The following is a 26,248-nucleotide window of genomic DNA, read 5'->3' on the forward strand; positions in this document are numbered from 1 at the left end:
ATACCTCTTTCTCCGCCCCCCTTCCTCCTTTTTCTCTCGGGGTAAAATGTTTACCGAGACCTCGGAGCTGGCGGTCGGCTGTCGCGGCATCCAGCCCGGTCTCCTTCCCCCGCGGCGCAGGCCTTCATCGGGTCACGTTAACAAAAGCACGATGGGGTTTCATGAGCCAACAGATTTTATTGTTCTTATTCCTCCCGTCGTTATTACAGTAATTTTCCTCTCCTTCTGGCTCTTCACGAAAGGAACATTATATGATGAAGTTCTTGCAAAACAGAAGAGAGAACAAAAGCTTACTCCGACCGAAACAGATACAAAGGCGGCAGAAAGGAGAAGGAATGAAAAGAAATCCAGAATGGGAGCCTTCATGAGTCCGAGGCTGAGGGTGTGCCCCGGGGCTTTACACTATCTGATCCTTGGCTGTAGGAGCTGAGCACCTTGTACCTGTTCCGATGAACGTGCGTGAAACTTCTCGTGGTGTTAGAGCTTCGGTTCTCAACCTCGGCTGCACATTAGAATCACCTGGGAATCTTTTTAAAATCCTGATTTCTGGGCCTCATCCTCCGGAAATTCTGTTTCTTTGTGATGGGGTGGGGCCACAACATGAGTAACATAGAAACAAAATTTCCGGAGGATGAGGCCCAGAAATCGGGATTTTAAAAGGATTCCCGGGTTATTCTAATGTGCAGCCGAGGTTGAGAACTGCTGTGTAAGAGAAAGAAAAAGGAAGGAAGAGAAACACGAGCCTGTTCCAGAAGAGCAGGTCCCCAAAGAAAGTGATGCATCAGAGAGTCCAAGCCGCCCTGACCGGTGTGGCTCAGTGGATAGAGCGTCGGCCTGTGGTCTCAAGGGTCCCAGGTTCGATTCTGGTCAAGGGCAAGTACCTTGGTTGCGGGCACATACCCGGTGGAGGGTGTGCAGGAGGCAGCTGATCGATGTTTCTAACTCTCTATCCCTCTCCCTTCCTCTCTGTAAAAAATCAATAAAATATATTTTATTTTATTTTTAAATATATTTTATTGATTTTTTACAGAGAGGAAGGGAGAGGAATAGAGAGTCAGAAACATCAATGAGAGAGAAACATTAATCAGCTGCCTCCTGCACAGCCCCCAATGGGGATGTGCCCGCAACCAAGGTACATGCCCTTGACCGAATCGAACCTGGGACCCCTCAGTCCGCAGGCCGACGCTCTATCCACTGAGACAAACCAGTTAGGGCTCAAAAAAATATATTTAAAAAAAATAAAGATTCCAAGCCAAAAAGTAGACCCTGTCCCAGTTACTAACCGCCCCCCCCCCCCCCAAGCAGCTGCCTCAAAGAAGAAACCAGGACAGAAGAAGTCTAAAAATGGAAGCGGTATTATAATCCATTTAACTTTATTGGCTGATAGTATTTGTTTTTAATAACTTTAGAGCTTGAAATTCACACCTAGTAAAGTATTAGCTGTGCATACAAAATGTTAAAAAAATGTTTACTGAAGCCTGATATACTGTACACACAGAACACTGCTCATATAAATGTCCCATTGGCTAATGTTCACCAGGTTAACACGCCTGTGCAACCAGCACCCAGATCAAGAAGCAGGGCCCTGGTTGGTTTGGCTCAGTGGGTAGAGCGTTGGTCTGCAGACTGAAGGATCCCGGGTTCGATTCCGGTCAAGGCCACATGCCCGGGTTGCAGGCTCCATCCCTAGTGTGGGGCGTGCAGGAGGCAGCTGATCAATGATTCTCATCATTGATGTTTCTATCTCTCTCTCCCTCTCCCTCCCTGTCTGAAATCAATAAAAATATCTTTAAAATTAATTTACAAAAAAAGCAGGCATCCCCAGCTGCCTCCTTCCAGCCACCTACACCCCCCTACACACACACATGCACACACACGCACACACACGCACACACGATGGGCACTGCTCTAACTCCGTCGGCACAGGTTACCCGTTTGCACCTGTCATGGAGACGAATGGCACCGCACATCCCTATTGCGCCGGCTTCTTTCCCAGGACATCGGGCCAATGAGATTCGAGCAGGTTCTGATCATGGGCTCAGCGCCCTCCCTGTAGAGGAGCATGTGGCTGTGTGATTGTTACGCTGTCTCTCGTCACTGAGCAGAAATTCCTCCGCAGGAGGGAGTGCTCATAGTCTCGTTTACAAGTGAGAAGACAGAAGCTTCAGGGAGGACGCCCCGGTGCCAGGAGCCTGGGTCCCAGGCTCAGTCAGCTCAGGGCTGCGGGCCCGGCTCTCCCCCTCGCGGGTCATGTCCTCGAGTCCTGACCAAGCAACGCTTCTCAGGCAACGCCTCTCAGGCGTCAGTGGTTTCGCAAGCAGCAGAGCTGGGGGGAGAGGAGGGAGAATACCCTGCCCTCCACCCTCATCCACAGGTTCCCTTTCGGTGGTTCCAGTTACCCACGGTCACCTGGGGTCTGAAAATAAGAAATGGAACATTCCAGAAATGAACAAGTGGTAAGTTCTTAACTCCACGCAGCCCTGAGTAGCCTGATGGCATCTCACGCCATCCCACACCGTCCCACCGAGCGCGTGAACCATCCCTCTGCCAGCACCCCTGCGGTTCACATCGCCTGCCCGCTAGTCGCTTCATAGCCCTCGCAGTCACGACATGCACAACCGCGCGTGTTTAGTGGTAACCCTTATTTTACTTAATTATTATTATTTATAATTATTTACTTAATTACACTTTGTTATTAGTTTGCTAACCTCTCCCTGTGCCGAATTTATAAATTAACCTGTATCCTACGCATGTATACACAGGAAAAACCATAGTACATATGGGGTTCAGGACTATCCTGCGTTTCAGGCACCCACTGGGGGTCTTGGAAGGTATCCCCTGCTAATAAGGGGGGTGACTGTAGACCTGGGGTCCCCCCTGGTTCTTACTGCCTTGCTCCTACCATTCATGCTGGAGTTGATTTGTGATCTTCTGGGGCAGAGGACATAAAGGTCTCTCTGAGGTTTTAAAGGTTTTCAGAAAATGCCACTGGCTGCCTCACAAACACACGGGTCAAAAGCAGAGCGAACCCGGGGACAAAAACAAATGCGAGAGCGTGAGGCTTCTCCGTTCTCCGTTCTTCATATGTCCTGGGGCCTGTGCCAGGCTCTGTGGCCAGAACTCGGAAGCAAACTGGATAAAGAACAGCCTTAATCAGCTCGGCGTGGTGGAGGGAGTGGGGGGAGGAGAGGGAGGCCCTTGGTCACACGAGAGCCACCCTGGCCAAGCCCCTGGCCACTAGCCACATGCAGCTATTTACATTTAAATGGGTTCAAGTGAAAGGAAATGTATAACCTAGTTCCTCCACGGGGGATTTGGACTCTGGGCTGGATACATGGTTGCCATGATAAAGGGAGCAGTGAATGAGGGGGGCTGTTGGGAGGTGCCATGGCCCAACTGTGACCCCGATGTTCATGTCTGGGTTTTTCCCTCACACCAAGCGATTCCTCGGTACCAGCCTGGTGTGCCACCACTGAACTCAATTCTGACACAGACTACCCAGTGATAGCATCAGAGCCTTGTAGGAGGGCTCAGTCCTACAAGCCAGGCTGTCACCTGTGCCTCTGACCACCAGCTATAGGTTGCAGGTTCCCAGCGCTCCCTCCTTGGGGTCCATTCATTTGCTAGAGAGGCTCACAAAACTCAGGAAAGCCCTTTACTCACTAGATCGCCATTTATTACAAAGGATATATGAAAGGGTACAAACCACCAGCCAGATGAAGAGATACCTAGAGCGAGGCCTCAAGCCAGGGGTCCTCAAACTTTTTAAACAGGGGGCCAGTTCACTGTCCCTCAGACCGTTGGAGGGCCGGACTATAGTTTAAAAAAAAACTATGAACAAATTCCTATGCACACTGCACATATCTTATTTTGAAGTAAAAAAACAAAACGGGAACAAATACAATATTTGTATTTGCATGTGGCCCACGGGCCGTAGTTTGAGGACCCCTGCCTCAAACACAGGAGCGTCTGTCCCTATGGATTTGGGGGCCTGACATAGTGGCACATGGAAGCATTCTGGTTCCCCAGCCTGGAAGCTCTCTGAACCTCATCTGGTTATTTATTTATTATTTATTTCTTTTTCACGGAGGCGTCATTACAGAGCCATGATTGCTTAAATCATTGGTGACTGAACTCAGCCTCCAGCCCCTCACTGCTCCCTGGAGATCCAGGCGCGGGGCTGAAGGTTCCAACCCTCTAATCTCAGGGCTGGCTCCTCTGGTGACCAGTCCCCACCCTTCGGTGCTTCCCAAAAGTCACCTCATTGGGAGACGCAACTCGGAGTGGTGAACACACAGCACAATATACAGATGATGTACTGTAGAATTGTATAGCTGAAACCTACATGATTTTATTAACCAATATCACTCCAACAAATTCAGCTAAAAATAAATACATAAATAAATAAAAGGGAGGGAAAGTCACCTAATGGATATAACAAAAGACACCTTTATTGCTCTCAATATAGGCAACTCCAAGGGACTGAGGAGCTCTGTGCCAGGAAGCTGGATAAAGATCAAATACATATTCCTTACTATAAATCACACTATCAACCCGGCCAATGCGGCTCAGTGGTTGAGCTTTGACCCACGAACCATGGGGTCACGGTTCGATTCCCAATCAAGGCACATGCCGGGGTTTTGGGCTCAATCCTCAGTGGGGGGCATGCAGGAGGCAGCCAATCAATGATTCTCATCACTGATGTTTCTATCTCTCTCTCCCCCTCTCCCTTCCTCTCTCTGAAATCAATAAAAACATACTTTTTTAAAAAAGAATTTTTTAAAAATCACACTATCACAGGTGCCCCCACAACTGCTAACATGGAAGCCACATGCCAGGCACAATACTTAGCTAAAGAAGAGAAGGTTCCTGCCCTCTAAGAGAAAATATTGGGCAAAGGGTGTGTAACAAACAGGCGCTCCAACAAAAACTTACACAGAGAGGTGTTCGTAGCAGCGTTCTCCACAACAGCCTGGAAGTGAGCAACTACAATGCCCACCAGTGGGTGAACGGGGAACCAAAGTGCAGTCTATCCGTACAACGCGATGCTCTTCAGCCAGGAAAAGGAATGAAGGACTGGTACCAGGTACAACGCGGATGAACCCTGCGAAGGAAAAGGAGCCAGACACAAAAGGTCACACTCTGTAGATTCCATTTAGATGAAATATCCAGCAGAAGCAAATTCACAGACAGAAAGCAGATGGGTGGCTGCCGGGGCTGGGGCCTGGGGAGTTACTGTGTGATGGGTAGGGTTTCTGTTTGGGGTGATGAGTTCTGGAGGAGGTGGTCAGGACTGCACGGCAACCTCAATGATATACTTACCATGGTTAAAATGCTAAATTCTAGGTGGTGTATTTTACCACACTTTTTATCCAGCAAAGGAGGAGGAGGAAGAGGAGGAGGGGGGGGAGGAGGAGGAGGGGGGGCAGGAGGAAGAAGAGGAGGAGGAGGAGGAGGAGGAGGAGGAGGAGGAGGAGGAGGAGAGGAAGGAGAATGGATATCAGAACATTGCCTGAAGGCTACAAGATATGCAACTTCTCCGTCCCAGATTCTGCCCCCCTTCTCTCCTCGGGGGCATGCAAACCCCTTTACCTCTGCCATAGTGAGAGGTCAGCTTCGTACTTGGTTTGTTTTCAAAGATGGGCAAAATGGATCAGTGAGTGCTAACAGACATGTGGATTCGAGTATTATTATGTCTTGTGGATTCCTGTGCCAGTGGAAGTGAGAGCAGGAGGCCCCTTTCCCCCTCTTGTCTCTGGTTATCTTCAGCAGACAGATGGGAAGCACTTGTCCATCCATTGGGTGGGCTCAGGACGTCTGGGGTTAAAGAAGAGCATCATAGTAATCAACAGTCCAATATGGGTGTAAGATCTAGTTACACTGCGTACTCACAATACATGCCAGGCTCCTGCCAACAGCTCATCTCCCTGGCCTGGCCGGTGTGGCTCAGTTGGTTGAGCATCCTGTGCACTGAAAGGCTACTGGTTTGATTTCCAGTCAGGGCACATGCCCAGGTTGTGGGTTCGGGCCCCGAGAGGCAACCAATCGATGTTTCTCTTTCACATACATGTTTCTCTCTCTCTCCCTTCCTCTCTCTCTAATATCAGTAAAAACAGATTTTAAAAAGAGCTCATTTCCTCTTCCAAACCTTGCCTCAGCGTCCTCAAATGTTTGTTGTAAGGATGGAAGGCTGATACCATAAATCAAGGGCTGGTGATTAACACACAGTAGGTATGAAATCATGTCAGGCTTTTGTAATTATTCTGCGGGTGAGGCAACTGAGACTTACAGCACTTACGTTAATTGCTTAAAGTCACCCCAAAGCTCAGACTGTCGGATACCAGCAAAGGTCTCGTCCTGCCCTGCCCTGCCCTGCCCTGCCGCCTCTGCAGTAGAGCTAGCATAATAGGCACTCACACTGCGTATTGTGAGCGCTTGAAATATGGCAGACCTATGAGAGGTGGGCTGTAAGAACAAAACATCAGACTTCAAAGACTTAGAATGAAAAAAATAATGGGAAGTATCTTGTTAATAATTTTTATAGTGACCACATGTTGAAATGATGATAATCTGGCAACATACGGTGAAGTAAAATATTTTATAAAAATTAACTTCATCTGGCCTTAGCTGGTTTGGCTCAGTGGATAGAGCGTTGGCCTGCAGACTGAAAGGTCCCGGGGTTGATTCTGGTCAAGGGCACATGCCTGGGTTGCGGGCTCGATCCCCAGTAGGGGGTCGTGCAGGAGGCAGCCACATTGATGTTTCTATCACTCTCTTTCCCTCTCCCTTCCTCTCTGAGATCAATAAATTTTTTTTAAATTAACTTCATCTGTTTCTTCTTACGTTTACAAAGTGCCTTTTTAAAAGTTACACACGTGGTTCACATTTCTTTTGAACTTTGATGCTCTACAGCCTGGCAAATAATTCGTAGATGTTTTTCCACCCCCATCCAACCACAGAGATGCTCTGAGGAGGGTCTGTCCTCAAGAATCTCTAAGATGCCTTGGCTGGTGGCTCGGTTGGATGGAGCATCATCCTGTATACTAAAAAGGTGCAAGTTCGATTCCTGGTCAGGGTACCTACCTAGGTTTCGGGTTCGATCCCAAGTCAGAGTGCTTACAGGATGCAACTGATCTCTCTCTCTCTCTCTCTCTCTCTCTCTCTCTCTCTCTCATTCTTGCTCTCTCTCAAATCAATTAAAAACACACACACATTTTCCCAGCTGGCGTGGTTCAGTGGTTGAGTGTTGACCTGTGAACTAGGAGGTCACAGATCTATCCCGGTCAGGACACATGCCCAGGTTGTGTGCCTGATCCCCAGTGTGGGGCATGCAGGAGGCAGCCAATCAATGATTCTCTCTCATCAGTGATGTGTCTCTCTCCTCTCTCTCTCTCTCTCTCTCTCTCTCTCTCTCTCTCTCCCCCCCCCTTTCCTCTCTGAAATCAATAAAAATATAAACAAACAAACAAAAAACACACATTTCCTTGGGTGAGGATTTTTTTCAACTATAAACCAAGAAATCTCTAAGGCAATCATTTGAAACAGTTGACGCAATGAATAAGGAAGATTCTGCAATGGTAGGAGGGGACACACCGGAAAGGAAAAGCTGTGCAACTGGGACTCCACCAACGCCAGAGGGTGAGGGAGAAAACCTCTGATCTCCGACCAGTCACGCTGGTTGCCCGTTGCTGAGCTCCTTTTATTGGGGGCGGGGAGGGGAGGGGGGCACTCACTCTGTGGAATCCTCACCTTTCTTGCCTCTGAGCTCAACAAGCTGGGAATTGGCTAAACATCACCCCCAGCGAATGACAGAAGAAGAAACATGGGCTTTGAGAGCGGAAGTGACTGGCCTACGGTTTAAGGGTGCAATTCTGACAGCAGAGCTGGGTCCTGATGATGGGCCCCACACAACAACCCTGCCCTGGGAGGCCACCTCTTCCCTATTATATTCACTCCCCAGGCCCCATCATAATGATTATTCTGGCCCTTCTGCTTTCTTCTTCAAGCTCCGAACCTCCTCTGTCATCCCGCTCAGAGCCGATGTCCTTGCCTCATACCCCACCAAATCCACGCCGCTGTCTGCTCCTGCCCCGCTGTTCTCTGCTTCCACCACCATGGCCAGAAAGCCAGTATCCCCACCCAAGGCCCATGCTCTGCTTGTTCTCTGAATCCCACCCCCTCATTTTCTCAAGAACCTCCCTCCTTCACTTATCCCCTCTCTCCTGCAGCATCAAAATTTTCGTTCTAGCCCTAGCCGGTTTGGGTCAGTGGATAGAGCATCAGCCTGCATACTGAAGGGTCCCAGGTTCGATTCCGGTCAAGGGCATGTACCTTGGTTGCGGGCACATCCCCAGTAGGGAGTGTGCAGGAAGCAGCTGATTGATGTTTCTCTCTCATCAATGTTTCTAACTCTCTATCCCTCTCCCTTCCTCTCTGTAAAATATCAATAAAATATTTTTTTTAAAAAAAATTTCGTTCTACTCTATCTTTCCCATTAGCACCCCAATATGACCTCTTATCTTTAAAAAAATTTATCCTTCAACTCCACATTCTTCCATAGTTTCTAATCAATTCCTTGGCTCTCTCACATCCTGAAAGAGTTGTGTGTGCTTGTTGCATTCATTTCTTCACCTTGTATTTCTCTAGAACTCCCTCCAAAGAGTCCCGTGTCCCCGCTATTCTGCTGAGTGTGCGCTTGTTGAGCTCCCCGGCCCCTCCTCAAACTGTGGTCCTTGATCTGGACAGTTCTAAGTTCTGGTTTCCTGAAGAGAATGGCTCTGGCTCTATCAGCAGAAGATACACAAGAGGGACCCGGGAGGGGCAAGGGGAAACCAGGGCTCCCTGTGCTTCTCAGTGGCCCCGGACACCAAGAATAAACCAACATGGCACTGGTTTTAACAGCATTTAGGCAGTAGACTGGGCCCTTTCAGAAACTCAAGTACCTGACTGTTTTCCTCAACCTCAATCTTCTGTGGGATGCAGAAGTTCAACCCTCTCAATAGCAAGATCAGGGCGTCCAGGAACTTTCTCTCTCAATGGATCAGGGTAAATAAAGGAGCAAATACTAAGGTGAGAAGAATAAGAGCTAAGCAATGAAAGGCAGAGATGACAACGAGAGAGACAGGAACCGGAAACAGAGACAGCTCCCGACGAAAGGCAGAGAAGCTGAGACAGTTGGACAAGACAGAGCACTCACTCCCCACCCATCGACCACAACCAAGATTGGTCCCATAATCCTCTGTTCCTGCGAAATTCACTTGGAAGGCTTCTAGCCCAAAGAGATGAAGGTTATCCCAAAATTGCAAGTATTATCCAAGGGTATCAGGAGTGATATAAGGAATTATAGGAAGACAAAGACAGAGGTAAGGGCAGTCATCCTAAAAATATTATTCCCAAGGCTTTGTATCAATTAGAATGCTTTCAATTATAATTAATTTATAATTTACAATTATCAATCATAATAAAAGGGTAATATGCTAATTAGACCGGATGTCCTTCTGGACATCATTCTGGATGAAGCCGGGCCAGAGGGAAGCAAGCCTGGGTCCCAGGTGCCAGGAGGAAGCTGGTGCCAGCAGCCAGGGGAAGGAAGGCCTACTCTTGCACGGATTTCATGCATCGGGCCTCTAGTACCTAATAATGGCTTAAACCAAGACTACAGTCATAGTTTACAAGAATTTTGGAGCTGGGTAGTGCTAGGTTAGGTTCTGTCTGAATAATATCAAGAACCATGTTTATTTTAGTCAACCTCAATGTGGTAGATTTCTTCCTGGAGATTGCCACCTCATGGCAGCAAGATAGCGGCCATAACTCCTGACTTCACACAATAGTATCCCCAGCCATAAATATGCAGATGAAATGGGGAATCACTGAAGATTTTTAATCAGAAGTGAGATATGTTCAGATTTGCATTTTACACAAATTTCTTTGGGGTCATACATAAAAGACAAATTTTAGAAGGCTGCCAAGGGAGGAAGGATAAAAAATGTGGATGTGATCAAGAGTCAAAAGGAAGCCAAATTAAAATGAACAGTATGGCAGAGGACACTAGATAGTGAGAAAAAAAACAAGAGGCATGGGACTCCACAGAGAGTAACTGACAGATTCCCAGGGATCTATATAAGTCTGGCTGAACAGACATATAAAAAGATGCTCAATTTCACCGGTCATCAGAGAAATGCCAATACAAACCACAATGAGATTCCATCTCACACCTATCAGAACGGCCATCATCAATAAATCAACAAACAACAAGTATTGGTGAGGATGTGGAAAAAAGGGAACCCTCATGCACTGTTAGTGGCTATGCAAATTGGTGCAACCACTATGAAAAACAGTATGGAGGTTCCTCAAAATTTGAAAAATAAAAGTACCCATGACCCAGCTATTGCACTTCTGGGTATTTACCTAAGAAATCCAAAACACTAATTCGAAAATATGTTTGCATCCCCATGTTCACTGCATTGTTATTTACAATAGCCAAGACATGAAAGCAACCTAAGTGCCCATCAATAGATGACTGGATAAAGAAGATGTGATAAATATGTTCAATTGAATATTACTTGGCCATAAAAAAGTAAAATCTTACCATTTGTGACAATATGAATGGACCTAGAGCAAGCATGCCAAACTCAAAGGCTAACAGGCCAAATAAACAAAGTTTAAGTTTATGTGGGCCGCAAAAAAACAAAAGCTTCAATTTTCATAGAAACGTAGGTTTATTGCAATTGAGACATGCTGAATACAAAGGGCTGAAATAAATGAATCATCATTAATAAGTATTTGTTGTGGGCCGCATGCGGCCCGAGGGTCGCAAGTTTGACATGCTTGACCTAGAGCAGTGATGGCGAACCTATGACACGCCTATCAGAGGTGACGCGCGAACTCATTTTTTTGGTTGATTTTTCTTTGTTAAATGGCATTTAAATATATAAAATAAATATCAAAAATATAAATCTTTGTTTTACTATGGTTGCAAATATCAAAAAATTTCTATATGTGACACGGCACCAGAGTTAAGTTAGGGTTTTTCAAAATGCTGACACGCTGAGCTCAAAAGGTTCGCCATCACTGGCCTAGAGGGTATTATGCTAAGTGAAATAAGTCAAAGACAAATACCATATGATTTCACTAATATGTGGGATCTAAAAAAATCAAAGTAAACAAACAAAACAGAAACAGACTCATAGATACACAGAACAAACTGATGGTCTTCAGAGGGGCCGGGGGGGGGGGCGGTTTGGGTGTATGGGTAAAAAAGGTAAAGGGAGTAAGAAGTACAAATTGGCAATTATGACATGGTCATGGGAGTGTAAAGTACAGCATGGAGAATACAGTCAATAATATTGTAATAACTATGGATGGTGCCAGGTAGGTATTAGACTTATCAGGGGGATCACTTCATAAGTTATATACATGTCTAACCACTGGGCTATCCCTCTGAAAGTACTATAATATTGAATGTCAAATGTAATTGAAAAGTAAAAAAATAAAATGAAACAAAAGTCGGGCTGTTCTTCCTGGAACTGCATGTTTCTCATAAGCCCTTTTACTGAAACATAAGAAGGTTCTGTTTTGTTCCTTGCTACCAAGTAGCTCCTGATTAACCAGAATTTGATAAAATGGACAAAGGCAACATGACAAGGGTAAAAAAAAAAAAAAGGAGAAATGTTTCAAATGGACTCCCATTTTGGAGTGGCCCCACTACCTAACCTAGTTAAGGCCAAAGGGGAAATGACATTGGGGTTAACCTGGGGCAAATTCTTGCCTGTCCTGCAAAAATCCCTCGCTACTCTGGTAGCTGATGTCTGAAATGGCCTCTGTCTCAGTAAATGAGGGTGCCTGAGATGGGAAGCCAGATTTCCGGGCTGGACACCCAGATCTGCCTTTGAATAGTTCTGCAACTGGTAGAGTCATTTGACCCAGAGATCAGCAAAATGTTTTCTGTAAAAAGCCAGATAGTAAATATTTTACATTTTACAGGCCCTAGCGCAGTGGTTCTCAACCTTCCTAATGCTGCGACCCTTTAATACAGTTTCTCATGTTGTGGTGACCCCCAACCATAAAATTAGTTTCATTGCTACTTCATCACTGTAATTTTGCTACTGTTATGAATCGTAATGTAAATATCTGATATGCAGGATATATTTTCATTGTTACAAATTGAACATAATTAAAGCATAGTGATTAATCACAAAAACAATATGTAATTATGTATGTGTTTTCCAATGTTCTTAGGCGACCCCTGTGTTCCCAGAAAGAACATGGAAGGTCTCTGTAAACACTCCCCCCATACCTTGCCCTGTGTATCTCTTCCATTTAGCTTTCTTGAGTTGTACCCTTTATAATAACCTGGCAGACATGTAGTTTGTCCTCCTGATTTCTATGAGCCATTCTAGCAAATTATCAAACCAAAGGAGAGGGTCAGGACAACACCTGACTTATAGCTGCTCAATTAGAAGTACAGTTCGCAACCTGGGATTTGCAATTGTTAACGCAAGTGAGAGCAGCCTCTGGCATTGAGCCCATTACCTTGTGGGATCTGGCCCTAATTCCAGATAGACAGTGTCAGCCTGAATTGTGGGATACCCAGTTCAGGTCCACAGAGAACTGGAGAATTTCTCAATGGAGAACCAACCTACACATTTGGTGGCAGAAGTGGTATGTGAGTAGAGAAACAATTTGTTGTTTAACCTTCAACTCTAGTTTTTGTTGTTGTTTGCCTCAAGTTCTTCTCACCTCAGTACTTGTTCATTTCCTTGAATCTCTGAAAGAGAAAGGGCCAGGACACCCAGCTCTTTGATATTTAGAGGATTGAACTCCTGTCTCCCACAGAAGGTGGGAGGCGAGGGGAACATTCAGACATTACGTTTCTAAGGATAGCATGCTGACGCTATATCAAGAGTGACTTATGGGAACTGAAAAAAGCTCTGAGTTTCTGTCACCTGACTGATTCCAGCCCCATCGTCCCTCCCCCTTCCCCTTCAATAAAGTGCTGAAGCCCTCCTGCCTGAGTGACTCCACAGGAAGACAGGAACTGGCCACAGGAACAGGGTCTCAGCTGGTGGTAAGTTGGAAGCCTGATAATTTAAAAATTATTATTTGAATATCTACTCTGTGGCAGATACCTCCTGAGCTCTAGAGCTGGACTGTCCAATAAGAATACACTTGCCACATATGATTATTGAGTTCTTCCTAGTCTGACCTGAGAGGTGTTGTAGTCAAATATGAATTTTGTATACGCTAGACTTAGTACAAAAATGATACAAAATATCTTAGTGGTAATTCCTATATTAGTTACATGTTCAAATCATATTTTTTGAAATGTTGGGTTAAATAAAAATACTATTAAGATTAATTAATGTAGCCCTACCAGTGTGGCCCAGGTGGCTGGGTGTCATCCCATGCACTGAGGAATTGCCGGTTCGATTCCTGGGTAGGGCACATACGCAAGTTGCTGATTGGTCCTCGGTGGGCAGCATGCAGGAGGCAGCTGATCGATGACTTTCTCTCTCCCTCTCAAAATCAATTAAAATAATTTAAAGGTAAAAAAATGAAATTAATTAATATATTACTAAAATTGATTTCTTTTACTTTCTAAAAAAAATGCAAGTCACATAAGTGGCTTGCATTTATGGCTTGCATTTATGTTTTTATTGGACAGAGTGACTGTAGAAATACAGTACTGAAAAACCTTGGTAATCTTTGCAACATATGTACTAATGTGGAGGGTGTTTAGAATAAAAATAAATAAATGGACAAATAAACAAGAACAGTACCTAGTGAGACAGACTGTACCTGGGGTAGCTGCTTTACATTGTGAGTCAGCAAGGACCTCTCTGAGAATATATTATCTAAGCTAAGAATATTCAGAAAGAGCCATATGTGGGAAACTTGAAAGAAAGAGCATAGTAGGCAGAAGGAACAGGGGGTACAAAAGCCCTGAGATGGCAATGAGGTTGGTATGTTCAAGAAATCAAAGGAATTCAGTGTGGATCCATCACAGTGTGAGAGGACAGCAGGGGAGAGAGGACTGCAGATGTGTGAGGTCTGAGGGTTACCCAGAGCAGATCCACGAGTGCTTGGTGAGCTTGAGTTAATTTGGAAGCCATTGGAGGGTGTTGAGCAAAATAATGTCATGGTATGATTTGTGTTTATAAAAGGTCATTTGGCTTATGTCTGGAGAATGGGTTGGTGTCGGGGTGGGGGTGCAGCATCAGTGGTAAGAAAGAGCTAGTGCGAATAAACAGTCAGACAAGGACCAGGGACAAGAGTAATGGTAATAAAAATGATTCCAGGCGAAACCGGTTTGGCTCAGTGGATAGAGCGTCGGCCTGCGGACTGAAAGGTCCCGGGTTCAATTCCGGTCAAGGGCATGTACCTGGGTTGTGGGCACTTCCCCAGTGGGGGATGTGCAGGAGGCAGCTGATCAATGTTTCTCTCTCATCGATGTTTCTAACTCTCTATCTCTCTCCCTTCCGCTCTGTAAAAAATCAATAAAATATATTTAAAAAAAAAAAAGATTCCAGCTGTCAACTCAGTTGCTTTGTAAATAGAATTGATTGACTTGGATTGGATGGTCAGGAAAAAGGAAATCAAGAATTAAGTATTACATTTGGAAATTCAACAACTGAATGTTTTGTTTCCAAATAGACACAGAATATTGGGTAACAGATATGAGAGGACGGAAGAACTAAGAGTTGGGTTTAGGCAATGTTATGTTTGGGGTGCTTATGGGATTTCCATAGGGCAGTGGTTCTCAACTTTCTGGCCCTTTAAATACAGTTCCTCATGTTGTGACCCAACCATAAAATTATTTTCGTTGCTACTTCATAACTGTAATGTTGCTACTGTTATGAATCGTCATGTAAATATCTGATATGCAGGATGGCCTTAGACGACCCCTGTGAAAGGGTCGTTCAACCACCAAAGGGGCCGCGACCCACAGGTTGAGAACCGCTGCCATAGGGAGATGTCAAGTGTCAGATGGTTACATATCAGGCGAGAACTCTGCAGAGAAGCCAAGGCTGATTACATAGATCAGAAGTTATGAGTATAATGTTAAAAGCTATGAGACCGGATGACATCGCCTATGGAACAAGTAGAGAACAGAGGAGGCAGGAACACCACAACATTTAGAGGTAAATTTAGAGGAGGAAGAGGCTTCTGTCAAGGTGGCAGCATAGGTGAAAGTGGTGCTCGCCTCCTCTCACAGCCACATCAAAATTTACAACTCAGCCTTGGCCAGTTTGTCTCACTGGTTAGAGCATAGGCCTGTGGACCAAAGGGTCATGGGTTTGATTCCCGGTCAAGGGTACCTCTGTTGCAGGTTCACCAGCCCTGGTAGGGGCGAGTGTGGGAGGCAACTAATCCATGTGTCTCTCTCACATGGATGTTTCTCTCTCTCTCTCTCCCCCCTTCCTCTATTTGAAATAAAAAATATAAAAAAGAACAATAAAATGTCAATAAATGCATATCTCAACCATTGAATCTAAAAATCAAAATAAATGAACAAGAAATCCAATGAATAAAAGAAAATGAATAATTAGAACCAGAGACATGGAAACATGGAACAGACTGACAAACCTCAAAGGGAAGAAAGGAGAGGGGCCTGGGAGAGATTAATCAAAGACCTTACATGCCTATATGCACTATGTATGGACACAGACAATAGGGTGGTAAAGGCCTGGGGTGGGGCGGGAACCAGGTGGAGGGGGGAAGGAGGGGAGAAGGGGGAACATCCGTAATACTTTCAATAGTAAATGTTTTTAAAAATTAGAGGAGACAAAGAAAGTAAATAACACTGAGCTGAAGTGGCCAACGGAGCTATAAAAACAACCAAAGTGTGTGCATCTTACCATCTAAAGGCATAAAAAATGTGTTTTAAGAAGGACGAAGTGGTTTATGGGTCTCATGTCACTAAGCTATCAGGATAAGACCCGAGAAGGCACACTGGGGTGGTGACATGGAGACCATAGGCCTCCTTAAGGGGAGCACAGTCCGTGGTGTGCTCAGGACCTAAGTCAATTTGCAGTGAGTTTAGGAGAAAAGCTTAGGTGACAAGTGGAGACACTGCCTTTTAGCATTTGGCTGTGAATACTCTTCACTGTGAGAATTTTCTTGAGAGAATAGGGCTGAAGCTGGAAAGGAACTTAGGCCAAGGACAGTTTCTTTGTGAAGGGAGGGGCTAGGATCATGTTTGTTTGATGGAATGGTCTAGTACTGTGGTCAGCAAACTGCGGCTAGCGAGCCACATGCAGCTCTTTGGCCCCTTGAGTGTGGCTCTTCCACAAAATACCACGTGCGGGCATGCATACAGTGCGATTGAAACTTCGTGGCCCATGCACAGAAGTCGGCTTTCGGCCTGGGTGAGTCTATTTTGAAGAAGTATTGTTGATATTTGGCTCTGTTGACTAATGAGTTTGCTGACCATTGGTCTAGTAGAAAGAATATCTTGGAGAAGTTTTGGCAGATAAGTGATACTCCAGATGGGAAATTCTTGGGAAGCTGGGACAGAGAGAGGGATCCAGAGCAAACATCAAGGGGGAATGAACAAGACCTCTTGATTCACTCACTAAGAGGTACAGAGAGACTAGAGAGTTTGCTTGCAAGAAGGCTAAACAGTTCACAAACATTACTCTTTTCTCAATAAAATATTAGTCAAGGGCATCAGCTGAGAGCAGGAAAAGGGAGGAGGTTAAGAAGTCTGAGGAGAAATCAGAAGTTCAAAGCATGAAAATGCAAACATGATGAAGAAAGAGAGGAACCTAACAAGGGACTGCTGAGTTTCCATGTGAAATCTGTGGTCATAAATTCGGTGGTGCCTCTTAACAATTCTGATCTTGGGCAGGTCACTTTCTCTGCCCAATGTATGATGATACTAATCCAAAAGCAAGGATGTTGTCATTGGAGTTGATAAACTGTACTGTGAATGACACCTTTTATGACTCACCAAATAGCAGCCATCATAATCCATCTGAGCACCATCCATGGAACACAGGCTCTCCCCGACCCTGCAATGAGAGTGGGCCCATAATTTCACAACTTTGCTGCATTAACCTTTCCCTAACCATCATTGCCCAATCATCCTTCCTTGTTGTATCAACATTTTTAAACCAATAATTTAAGAGATTGTTGAGCTCATCATATCCTCTGAGGCCCTTGTAGGGTGTCGACTGGGTGGGTAGAGAGAACTGACCCTGGAGAGGAAGTATGGGGTGGGAGAAAGTTAAGAGGAAATTTCTGGTGGAATCCTGAGCTCAAATTCAGGCTCTACCTCTTACTAACTGGGAGTTTTCACAAAATTAATATAACCAGTTTTAGTCTTCACTTCCTGATCTGTACAATGGTTATACTAGTTAGAACTACCATGATTCCATATTTTTAAAGTCACAGAGTATGCTAGTGCTTTACACATATTCACACATGCAATCCTCAAGAGCCATATAAGAGGACTTTTACTGAGGGTTAAAAGAGGAGCTCTTGGCACATACAAGATGTTCATATGCAGTTAATACGATAATTATCACCTTTGTTCTTGACCTGAACTTGAGCTTTCACAAAGTATGGTCCCGGATTGTGTTCTAGGACACAGGACAGAGGCTGGTGAGCACCAAGAGTCCCCATGTGTTATAGACATTTGGTTCACCCTAAAAGATTTCTATGTCTATCCTCATCCAATCCTCACCTAAAAATTGGTTTAACCAGAAAATCACCCTATTCTGTAGAGGAGCAAACTGTAGTTCGATGAGATATCACTAACTAAACACTCATATTGGGCAAGGTGTCAGAGAGGAGATTAGAATACAGATTGACAGAACTCCAGTGACCAACACTACAGTATAATACTGATTCTCAACTAGAGGTGATTTTACCCCCTGGGGACATTGGACACATAACTAGAAGGGGTTGCTACGAGGTTCTTGCAGAAGAAGACCAGAGAGGTGGATAAACATTCTACAATGTATAGGACAGTCCCCCAAAACAAAGAATTATACACCCAAATATCAATGTTGCCAAGATTGAGAAACCCTGCCCTACGTGAAGCAATATCCCATAGACAACTGGGTAGAAGTGTTAAGTGAAGACAGGAACAAAAGAAGAACGAAAAAAAAGGAAAAGAAAATGAAGCAAATTGTCATACTAGGGTATGGTCATCTCCAGGTAATATTGGGGGAGGAACCTTTAAAAGACAGTATTTACAGTGGCAAAGGCAGTGGTTCTGGAATCAGTTCAATCTGGTTTTCAAAGCTTGCTGTTTCCACTGACTAGCTGGGCTCATGATCGTGACCAGCTGCTGAAACCCTTGGACCATGATTTCCCCCTGGTGAAAAAGGGATCATAATGGATGTCTTGAATATTATTTTTATTTTTTTTTAAATTAAAACTTTAGTGTTCAGATTATTACATTTGTTACTTTTTTCCCCCCATAACTCCCCTCCTCCCAGTTCCCACCCCACCCTCCACCCTCACTCCCCACCCACTGTCCTCATCCATAGGTGCACGATTTTTGTCCAGTCTCTTCCCGCATCTCCCACACCCCTTTCCCCCCCCCCCAAGAATTGTCAGTCCATTCCCTTTCTATGTCCCTGATTCTATTATAATCACCAGTTCATTCCGTTCATCAGATTACTTATTCACTTGATTCTTAGATTCACTTGTTGATAGATGTATATTTGTTGTTCATAATTTGTATCTTTACCTTTTTCTTCTTCTTCCTCTTCTTAAAGGATACCTTTCAGCATTTCATATAATACTGGTTTGGTGGTGATGAACTCCGTTAGCTTTTCCTTATCTGTGAAGCTCTTTATCTGACCTTCAGTTCTGAATGATAGCTTTGCTGGATAAAGTAATCTTGGTTGTAGGTTCTTGGTATTCATCACTCTGAATATTTCTTGCCACTCCCTTCTGGCCTGCAAAGTTTCTGTTGAGAAATCAGCTGACAGTTATATGGGTATTCCATTGTAGGTAACTGAGTTTCTTTCTCTTGCAGCTTTTAAGATTCTCTCTTTGTCTTTTGCTCTTGGCATTTTAATGATGATGTGTCTTGGTGTGGTCCTCTTTGGATTCCTTTTGTTTGGGGTTCTCTGCGCTTCCTGGACTTGTAAGTCTATTTCTTTCACTAGGTAGGGGAAGTTTTCTGTCATTATTTCTTCAAATAGGTTTTCAATATCTTGCTCTCTCTCATCTTCTGACACCCCTATAATTCTGATGTTAGTATGCTTGGAGCTGTCCCAGAGGCTCCTTTCGGATACTTTTTTCATTTTGCTTTTCCGGTTGGGTGTTTTTTGCTTCTTCGCATTTCAAATCTTTGACTTGATTCTTGCGCTCCTCTGGTCTGCTGTTGGGAGTCTGTAAAATATTCTTTATTTCAGTCAGTGTATGCTTAATTTCTAGTTGGTTCTTTATCACAACATCAAGGGTCTCATTAGATTTCTTGTAGATCTCATTAAGTTTATCGGCAGTTTCTAGAAAATTATTGAAAGACCTTAAAAGTGTGGTTCTGAACTCTATATCCTCCATTTCTGACATTTCTGTCCTGTTTCTTTGTCTCCGCATTTCTTACGCTTTCTTGGTGCACCCCCTAGTGGTCTTTGTGCGCAGTCTTGTTGTAGTTAAGCCTTCGATTGTTGTAGGTAATACTGGGGGGTATTTGACCTCCAGGCCAACTGGCTGTGAGAATCAGCTGTGTCTGCAGTGGGAGAACTTCTGTCCTCTGGGGAGATGCTAATCTAGCCTTTGCCTGAGGCTATCTGGCAAATGCCTCTGTGCAGGGCTTGGGCAGGGCGGGTCCCACGGGATCAACAGGGCAGGCTGAGCAAGCAGTTATGGCTGCTCTCAGTCCCGTCCCCAGGGGCTCTGCCTCTCAGAGTCCCAGCAACCGCTGCAAGTACCTCGGAGAGAAAGCTGCCCTTGAGTTCCGACCGATGCCAGACAGTCCCGCTTCTCCCGTTTGAGTCTGGGTCCCTAGAGACTTGCCTGGAACTGGACCCCAGAGCCTGAGACACCCTCCCGATTGAAACAGACAACCACGTCCTCAGCCGCCAGCCCGCTTCGCTCACCTCCACACCTTTGTGTTTTCCGCACTGCGCCTCCTCTGAGTCTTGGTATGCTTTTCTTTCCTTCTAGTTGTAGAAATTCCCCTCAGCCAGCCTTCCTGTGGTTCTGGGTGATGTCCGTTCCGTCTTTTAGTTGTATTTTTGAACTGGTTGTGCAAGGCAGTAATCTCTGGTGTTTACCTATGCCGCCATCTTGGTTCTCCCTTGAATATTTTTTATATTTTTTTAAAATTTATTTCAGAGAGGAATGGAGAGAGAGAATCATTGATCAGCTGCTCTCGCACGCCCCCCACTGGGGATCGAGCCCACAACTCGGGCATGTGCCCTGACCTGGAATCAAAAATCAACCTACTGGTTTGTAGGTTGACAACCAACCAGTGGTGAGCCATGCTGGCTGGACATGCAATATTATTACAAGTACTAAATATACATCGGTGCTCAAAAATTGGTATGTCTCTGCAGGAGGCAAATTAGCCTAAGCTAAGATGATTCTCAATTTTTCAGGCCATACAAAATGGCTCTAGATCAGTGGTTCTCAACCTTCTGGCCCTTTAAATACAGTTCCTCATGTTGTGACCCCCAACCATAAAATTATTTTCGTTGCTACTTCATAACTGTAATTTTGCTACTGTTATGAATTGTAATGTAAATATCTGATATGCAGGATGGTCCTAGGCGACCCCTGTGAAAGGGTTGTTCAACCCCCAAATGGGTCTCGACCTACAGGTTGAGAACCGCTGCTCTAGGTGTTATGCAATGAGATTAGAGGTTCAGTTCATGAGTGTGCATTTCTACAGCCACCCTGGATGTTTCTGATAAAGCTCACAGACCACAGAATGAGGAACCTGGATAGGTGGAGTAGACAAGTCACACAGATATTGGGTTGAATCTGGAGGCAACAGTTACAGATGTGTCCTGGTCCAGAGGCAAATACTACTATATTTTTTGTGGATTCCCATTCCTAAGAGCAAGCAAATGTATGCCAAAAGCTCCCCAAGATATCTTCCCCTCGTGTTATCGTACAGGATTTGGTCATGTTCCACTGCTAAAATACTCCTTTGCAAAGTAAAGCAAATTCTGGCTACCAGTGAGACTATCAGGGTTTGCCTCCAAAGATGGAGAGGAACATCTTCCCTGAAGAGTGAGAAACTACATATAATTGAGGTATGGTCAGCAGAGAAGAATGTGGGAGCCCAACCGTGAGGCTCAGTTGGTTTAGTGTCATCCCATGCACCAAGATGTCACTGGTGAGATTCCCAGTCCGGGCACATGCCTGAATTACAGGCTTGATCCCAAGTAGGGGACGTGCAGGAGACAGCCGATAGATAATGTTTCTCTCTCTCCTTCTCCCTTCCCCTCTCTCTCAAATCAATAAAAACATATTTTAGAAATATATACTTGGGTGAGGATTAAAAAAATGTTTAAAGAAAAAAATGAAGAAATGGATATTGGGTAGGAATCCAGCAATGAATGTTACAGTGGTGTAGTAGAGGAAGGACTAGAAGTCAGATCAAGCTGGATTGAAGTCGTACCTCTACCACTTACTACCTAACTGACCTTCGAGGTCTCACAATTGCTCTGAATATTAATTTATTCTTATGAAAACTAGATATAATAACCATAATAGAGTTGTGTGTAAGTCATAAGTCAACTGGATATATATATATGCACACACACATATATATACATATATATATAACAATGCCATTTAATAGAATGCATGGTTTCTAATAACAACCCCACAAATATTAACTAAACCTATTACTCTCATATTTTCTGTGCCACAGATTCTAAAGCTATACCAAGGGTGAAAATTCCTTGTATATCAGACAGAGAAGAGCTCCATGGTAAACGGGGACAATGGAAAACAGAGAGGCCAAATTCACTAACCTCTTCCAGCACAGACTCCTCAGAATGTCATGTTACAATATATGACCAGTAACTGTTCAAAAGGGCATTCAGCCTTAAACTCAAAACCACACCCTACAACTTTAAAGACTAATCCATCAATAGGTCAAGGATTCTCTCAGGGGAGGAACAGGAGCTGGGAGTCTGTGAGAACCTGGGGCTGGAAGAGGTTGCAGCATCTATGCGTTGAGTCATGGGTAGAAGAGTTGTGACCATACTCACTCTGAGTGTAGTGCTTTCTCACTGTGCCCAAGATGCCTCCCATCGATTTTATGTTGTTTATACACACTCAGTTGAGAATTCTGCTGATGGACAGGAGCCTTGTGAAACTCTTAGTTAAGTGATCAGCCTAATAGGTGGAATGTATGTTAATAATTATGGGAATTTGGAGAACTGCCCTTTCCCAAAGGACCAGCTAAGTCTGTCAAATTTTAGTTACTAGCCACAAGGTTCAGGAGAGTGGGTTTGGAGAGGAAGCTCTAGTGGAAGTTGTTGGCCTGAACAGAAATGCTGTAAGATGGTGCACAGCTGACAAATTCTCACTGTTGAAATGTTTCAGGTGTGGCAGGATGGAAACTGGCTACACTGCTCTGCAGATCTTCTTCTTGGTGATGCATGGGATCATCAGTGTCCTCGGCATCGTGGGAAATGGGCTTGTGATCTGGGTGGCTGGATTCCGGATGGCACTCACAGTCACCACCTTGTGCTACCTGAACCTGGCCTTAGCCGACTTCTTCTTCAGCGCCACTCTGCCATTCTTCATGGTTGTAAATACCATGAGAGGACAATGGCCTTATGGCTGGTTCCTATGCAAGTTATTTAACATTATGGGAGACACAAACCTGTATGGAAGTGTCTTCCTCATTGCTTTCATTGCTCTGGACCGCTGTATCTGTGTCCTGCATCCGGTCTGGGCCCAGAACCACCGCACTCTAAGTCTGGCTAAAAAAGTGATCATTGTACCCTGGATTCTGGCTCTACTCCTTAACTTGCCAGTTCTCATCTTCTTTACTACAGAAACGGAAAAGAACGGGGACACACACTGTGGTTTCAACACTAACTTCTGGGGTAACATCACTGAAGAAGAGAAGTTGCAGAGGACCGTTACCTCATTAGCAATCATAGGGATCAACCGGTTTGTCATTGGCTTCACTCTACCGATGTCCATCATCGCCATCTGCTATGGGCTCATTGCAGCCAAAATCCGAAACAAGAGCATGATGAAGTCCCGCCATCCCTTACGGGTCCTCACTGTTGTCGGAGCTTCCTTTTTCATTTGCTGTTTCCCCTTCCAACTGTGCCTTCTTCTGGCCACAGTCTGTGTCACAGCAGTATCTGAAGACAAGTACAACATCATTCTTCTCCTGGCATCTCTAACAGGCATCCTGGCCTTTTTCAACAGCTGCCTCAACCCTGTGCTCTACGTCTTCCTGGGGAGAGACTTCCGAAAGAAACTGATCCACTCCCTGCCTGCCAGTCTGGAGAGGGCCCTGACTGAGGACTCAGCCCCAACCAGTGACACAATCACCAAATCAGCTTCACCTCCTACAGAGGCCGAATTACAGGAGATGTGAGGGCCCTGGGATCATTTATGAGCTTTGCCTGCTCCTGTCCTGCTACCTCTTCCAGCCTTACCTTAGGTCATACTGAGCGTTAGGTAAAATTTCCCTGGCCAGGAGACTGTAGAAAGAGACTGAGGGCCCCATTATTACACTCAGAGTTTCTTAAGGGAACATACATACAAGGCTCAGCTTGGGAGGTAACAAGATGACACGGATGTCCTCCCTGCCACAGGGCAGGTGATAAGGAGTTTATAGGACAAGGAAGATGGATGAAGGTACTGGAGAATGACCCACCTCAGATAAGAAGAAAATGCCTTATATACTTGCCCAAAACACAGTGAGGAGCTGTTCGAGGAACCAGCATGCCAGGGACTTTGGGAGGGGGTGGACTGTCTCTAGGTACTTTCTAGAAAGCGATCTCTGCTGTGGCCAGAATCTAGCTGGATCTAGCTAGACCTTCTGGCAGCGATCACATCAGTGAATAGCTTCTTCTCCACACTGAACCACTCATCATGAAAAATACTTTGGTGACCCCTGATTTGGGGGAAGAAATGGACATCGGGGTATATTGCTTTTATTTTTGGTTATACCCTGGGGGTAGGTGATCATGGGAAATAATACAGGGATAGGAAGAGGAAGATGGATGGGGAATCTGTAAAGCTTAGATGAGAGAGTATATTAAGGGAAAAACTTTAGCATTTTATCATGAAGAAAGATGTTTCCTGTAGATTTGCTTTTATCTGTTTTTTAATCTGAAAACAAGTTTCTTATTCCTACTTTACTAATGGTTTGCTTCTTTTTTAAATCATGAATAAGTGCCAGACTATATCAAATGCATATTCAGCAGCTATTAAGATGATCATATTATTTTTATCATTTTATTTACACCATCACAAAGTATATTTCTATTTGAATGTTAAACTACCTTTGTATTCATAGAATAACCACAGTAGGTCATGATACATTTTGTATATTTCTAATTAATCTCACTAGATGGGTTTGGAATTTCTGCATTTATGATTATGTAAAGATGGGTCTGGTCTTTTACTTTCCTCTTATGTCTATGTCAGGTTTTACATCAAAAGAAAAAGCTGGGAAGTGATTCCTCCAATACTATTGTCTGGTGTTATATTTTTTATTAACATTTAGAGAAATTCACCAGTGAAGCAAGTTGAGTCTTGGGCTTTCTCTTTGAGACGACTTCTTAACAGACTCAATTCCTTTCAGACTATTCAGATCTTCTATTTCCTCTTCTGTCTGTTTTGGTAATCTGTGATGTTCAAGGAATTTAGCCATATTTTCCAAATGGTCAAATCTATTGGTATGAAACAGTATGAAAACTGTGTTACAGTACTTGGTAGGGGTATCTTTACCTAATAAGAATGTAATCTATCTGAGGGCAGGGTTTTGCCTTTATTGTTCATGAATGAACCCCAAAACCGTATGTGTAAAATAGCGCCTGACATGTGATAGACACCCAAGAAGGAGTTGCATAATTAATGACTCAAAAATAATAGCATCGTCCAGGTATCAACTGCGACCTTTAATGTCTAATTAAATGAACTCTGAATTCATCATGAATGAGGCCCTTTTACTGAACTCTCACTGCCATTCCCAAAATTTGTACAAATCCTCAAGTGGTTTATCTTTTTAAGAACACCTCAGATTTTTATTTTCTGTTTCAAATAAAGTACTCTGGCTAACTGTTGACTGATGTCTTTGCTTTGAAATAAATCAATCTGCAGTAGTTCTCAGCCTTTCTTCTTGGTTTCCGCAACTAATCACTCACACGTTGTCATCTAATGTGTAACATAACATCCTTATGCACAGGCAAAGGCGAACTCAAAATAAATATTCAAATGCAAAAAAAATATTTGGTCTTAGTCCCTGGTGCTTACAACAGCATCTAAACACTTGCAATTTCCTAAATGATAGAAGTGTCTTGTATTTATTTTTTAAAACTTTCCTGCACGCTTTTGTTAATTTATTTATTTTTGTTAATCCTCACCTGAGGGTTTTTAGAGAGTGGGAGAAAGGGAGGGAGGGAGAGAGAGAAAGAGAGAGAGAGAGAGAGAGACCGCGATTGGTTCCCTCCCACACGCACTCCAACCAGGGCCAGGGATAGAGCCTGCAACTGAGGTACAGGCCCTTCGCCAGAATGGAACCTGGGACTCTTTAGTCCAAGGGCCAATGCTCTATCCATTGATCCAACCCATCTAGGGCTAGAACTGTCTTTTTATCATGAGGAGTCCCTTGGGATCACACCAGAATTTATGCTTATGAGGTAAGTTAGGGTGGACGCCTAGGTAGCCTCAGTAGGACCAAGTGATTACATTTCAGCTCAACACACTGACTTCTGGAAACAATAGCTGGGAAGGTGCAGGATATTAAGCTCCATAAAAACTTTTGAACAATACGACTTGATGCGTATCTAGGTAGTTGAACACATCAGGGTATTGGGAGGGTAATGCCCCAGAGAGAACTTGAAAACTATGTGCACACACATCCCCCATACCTTGCCCAATGCATCTCTTCAATTTGGCTATTCTGAGTTGTATTCTTAATAATCCCATCTAATAAAGAAGTAATATGCAAATTGACCATCACTCCAAAACACAAGATGGCCACACCCCTGTGGTCAAAGATGGCCACCCTCATGTGAACACAAGATGGCCACCACAAGATGGCCAGCAAGGGAGGGCAGTTGGTGGTGACCTGGCC

At 44.4% G+C, this 26,248-nt stretch overlaps 1 protein-coding gene and 1 long non-coding RNA gene across 2 annotated transcripts; one reads left to right on the plus strand and one right to left on the minus strand.

Annotated features, from left to right (window-relative positions):
* Positions 1–1,358: 1,358 nt before the first annotated feature.
* On the minus strand, positions 1,359–5,972 carry LOC308531296. The gene is made up of 5 exons (XR_013996915.1): positions 5,893–5,972; positions 5,593–5,817; positions 4,936–5,104; positions 1,942–2,416; positions 1,359–1,686 (listed from the first exon to the last, which is right to left on the minus strand). It is a non-coding gene; the product is annotated as an uncharacterized lncRNA (long non-coding RNA).
* A 7,049-nt stretch (positions 5,973–13,021) lies between these two features.
* On the plus strand, positions 13,022–25,384 carry LOC308531519 (N-formyl peptide receptor 2-like). The gene is made up of 2 exons (XM_081108464.1): positions 13,022–13,066; positions 22,525–25,384. Exon 2 carries the CDS (start codon positions 22,535–22,537, stop codon positions 23,537–23,539), a length of 1,005 nt encoding a protein of 334 aa, XP_080964590.1. The 5' UTR covers positions 13,022–13,066; positions 22,525–22,534; the 3' UTR covers positions 23,540–25,384.
* The last annotated feature ends 864 nt before the right edge of the window (positions 25,385–26,248 follow it).

This window comes from Myotis nattereri, assembly GCF_964212035.1.
Source record: "Myotis nattereri genome assembly, chromosome: 15".
Taxonomy (NCBI): Eukaryota; Metazoa; Chordata; class Mammalia; order Chiroptera; family Vespertilionidae; genus Myotis; species Myotis nattereri.

Coding starts and splice junctions, on each gene's coding strand:
- LOC308531519 (XM_081108464.1), top strand. CDS start 22,535: ATGGAAACTGGCTACACTGCTCTGCAGATCTTCTTCTTGGTGATGCAT.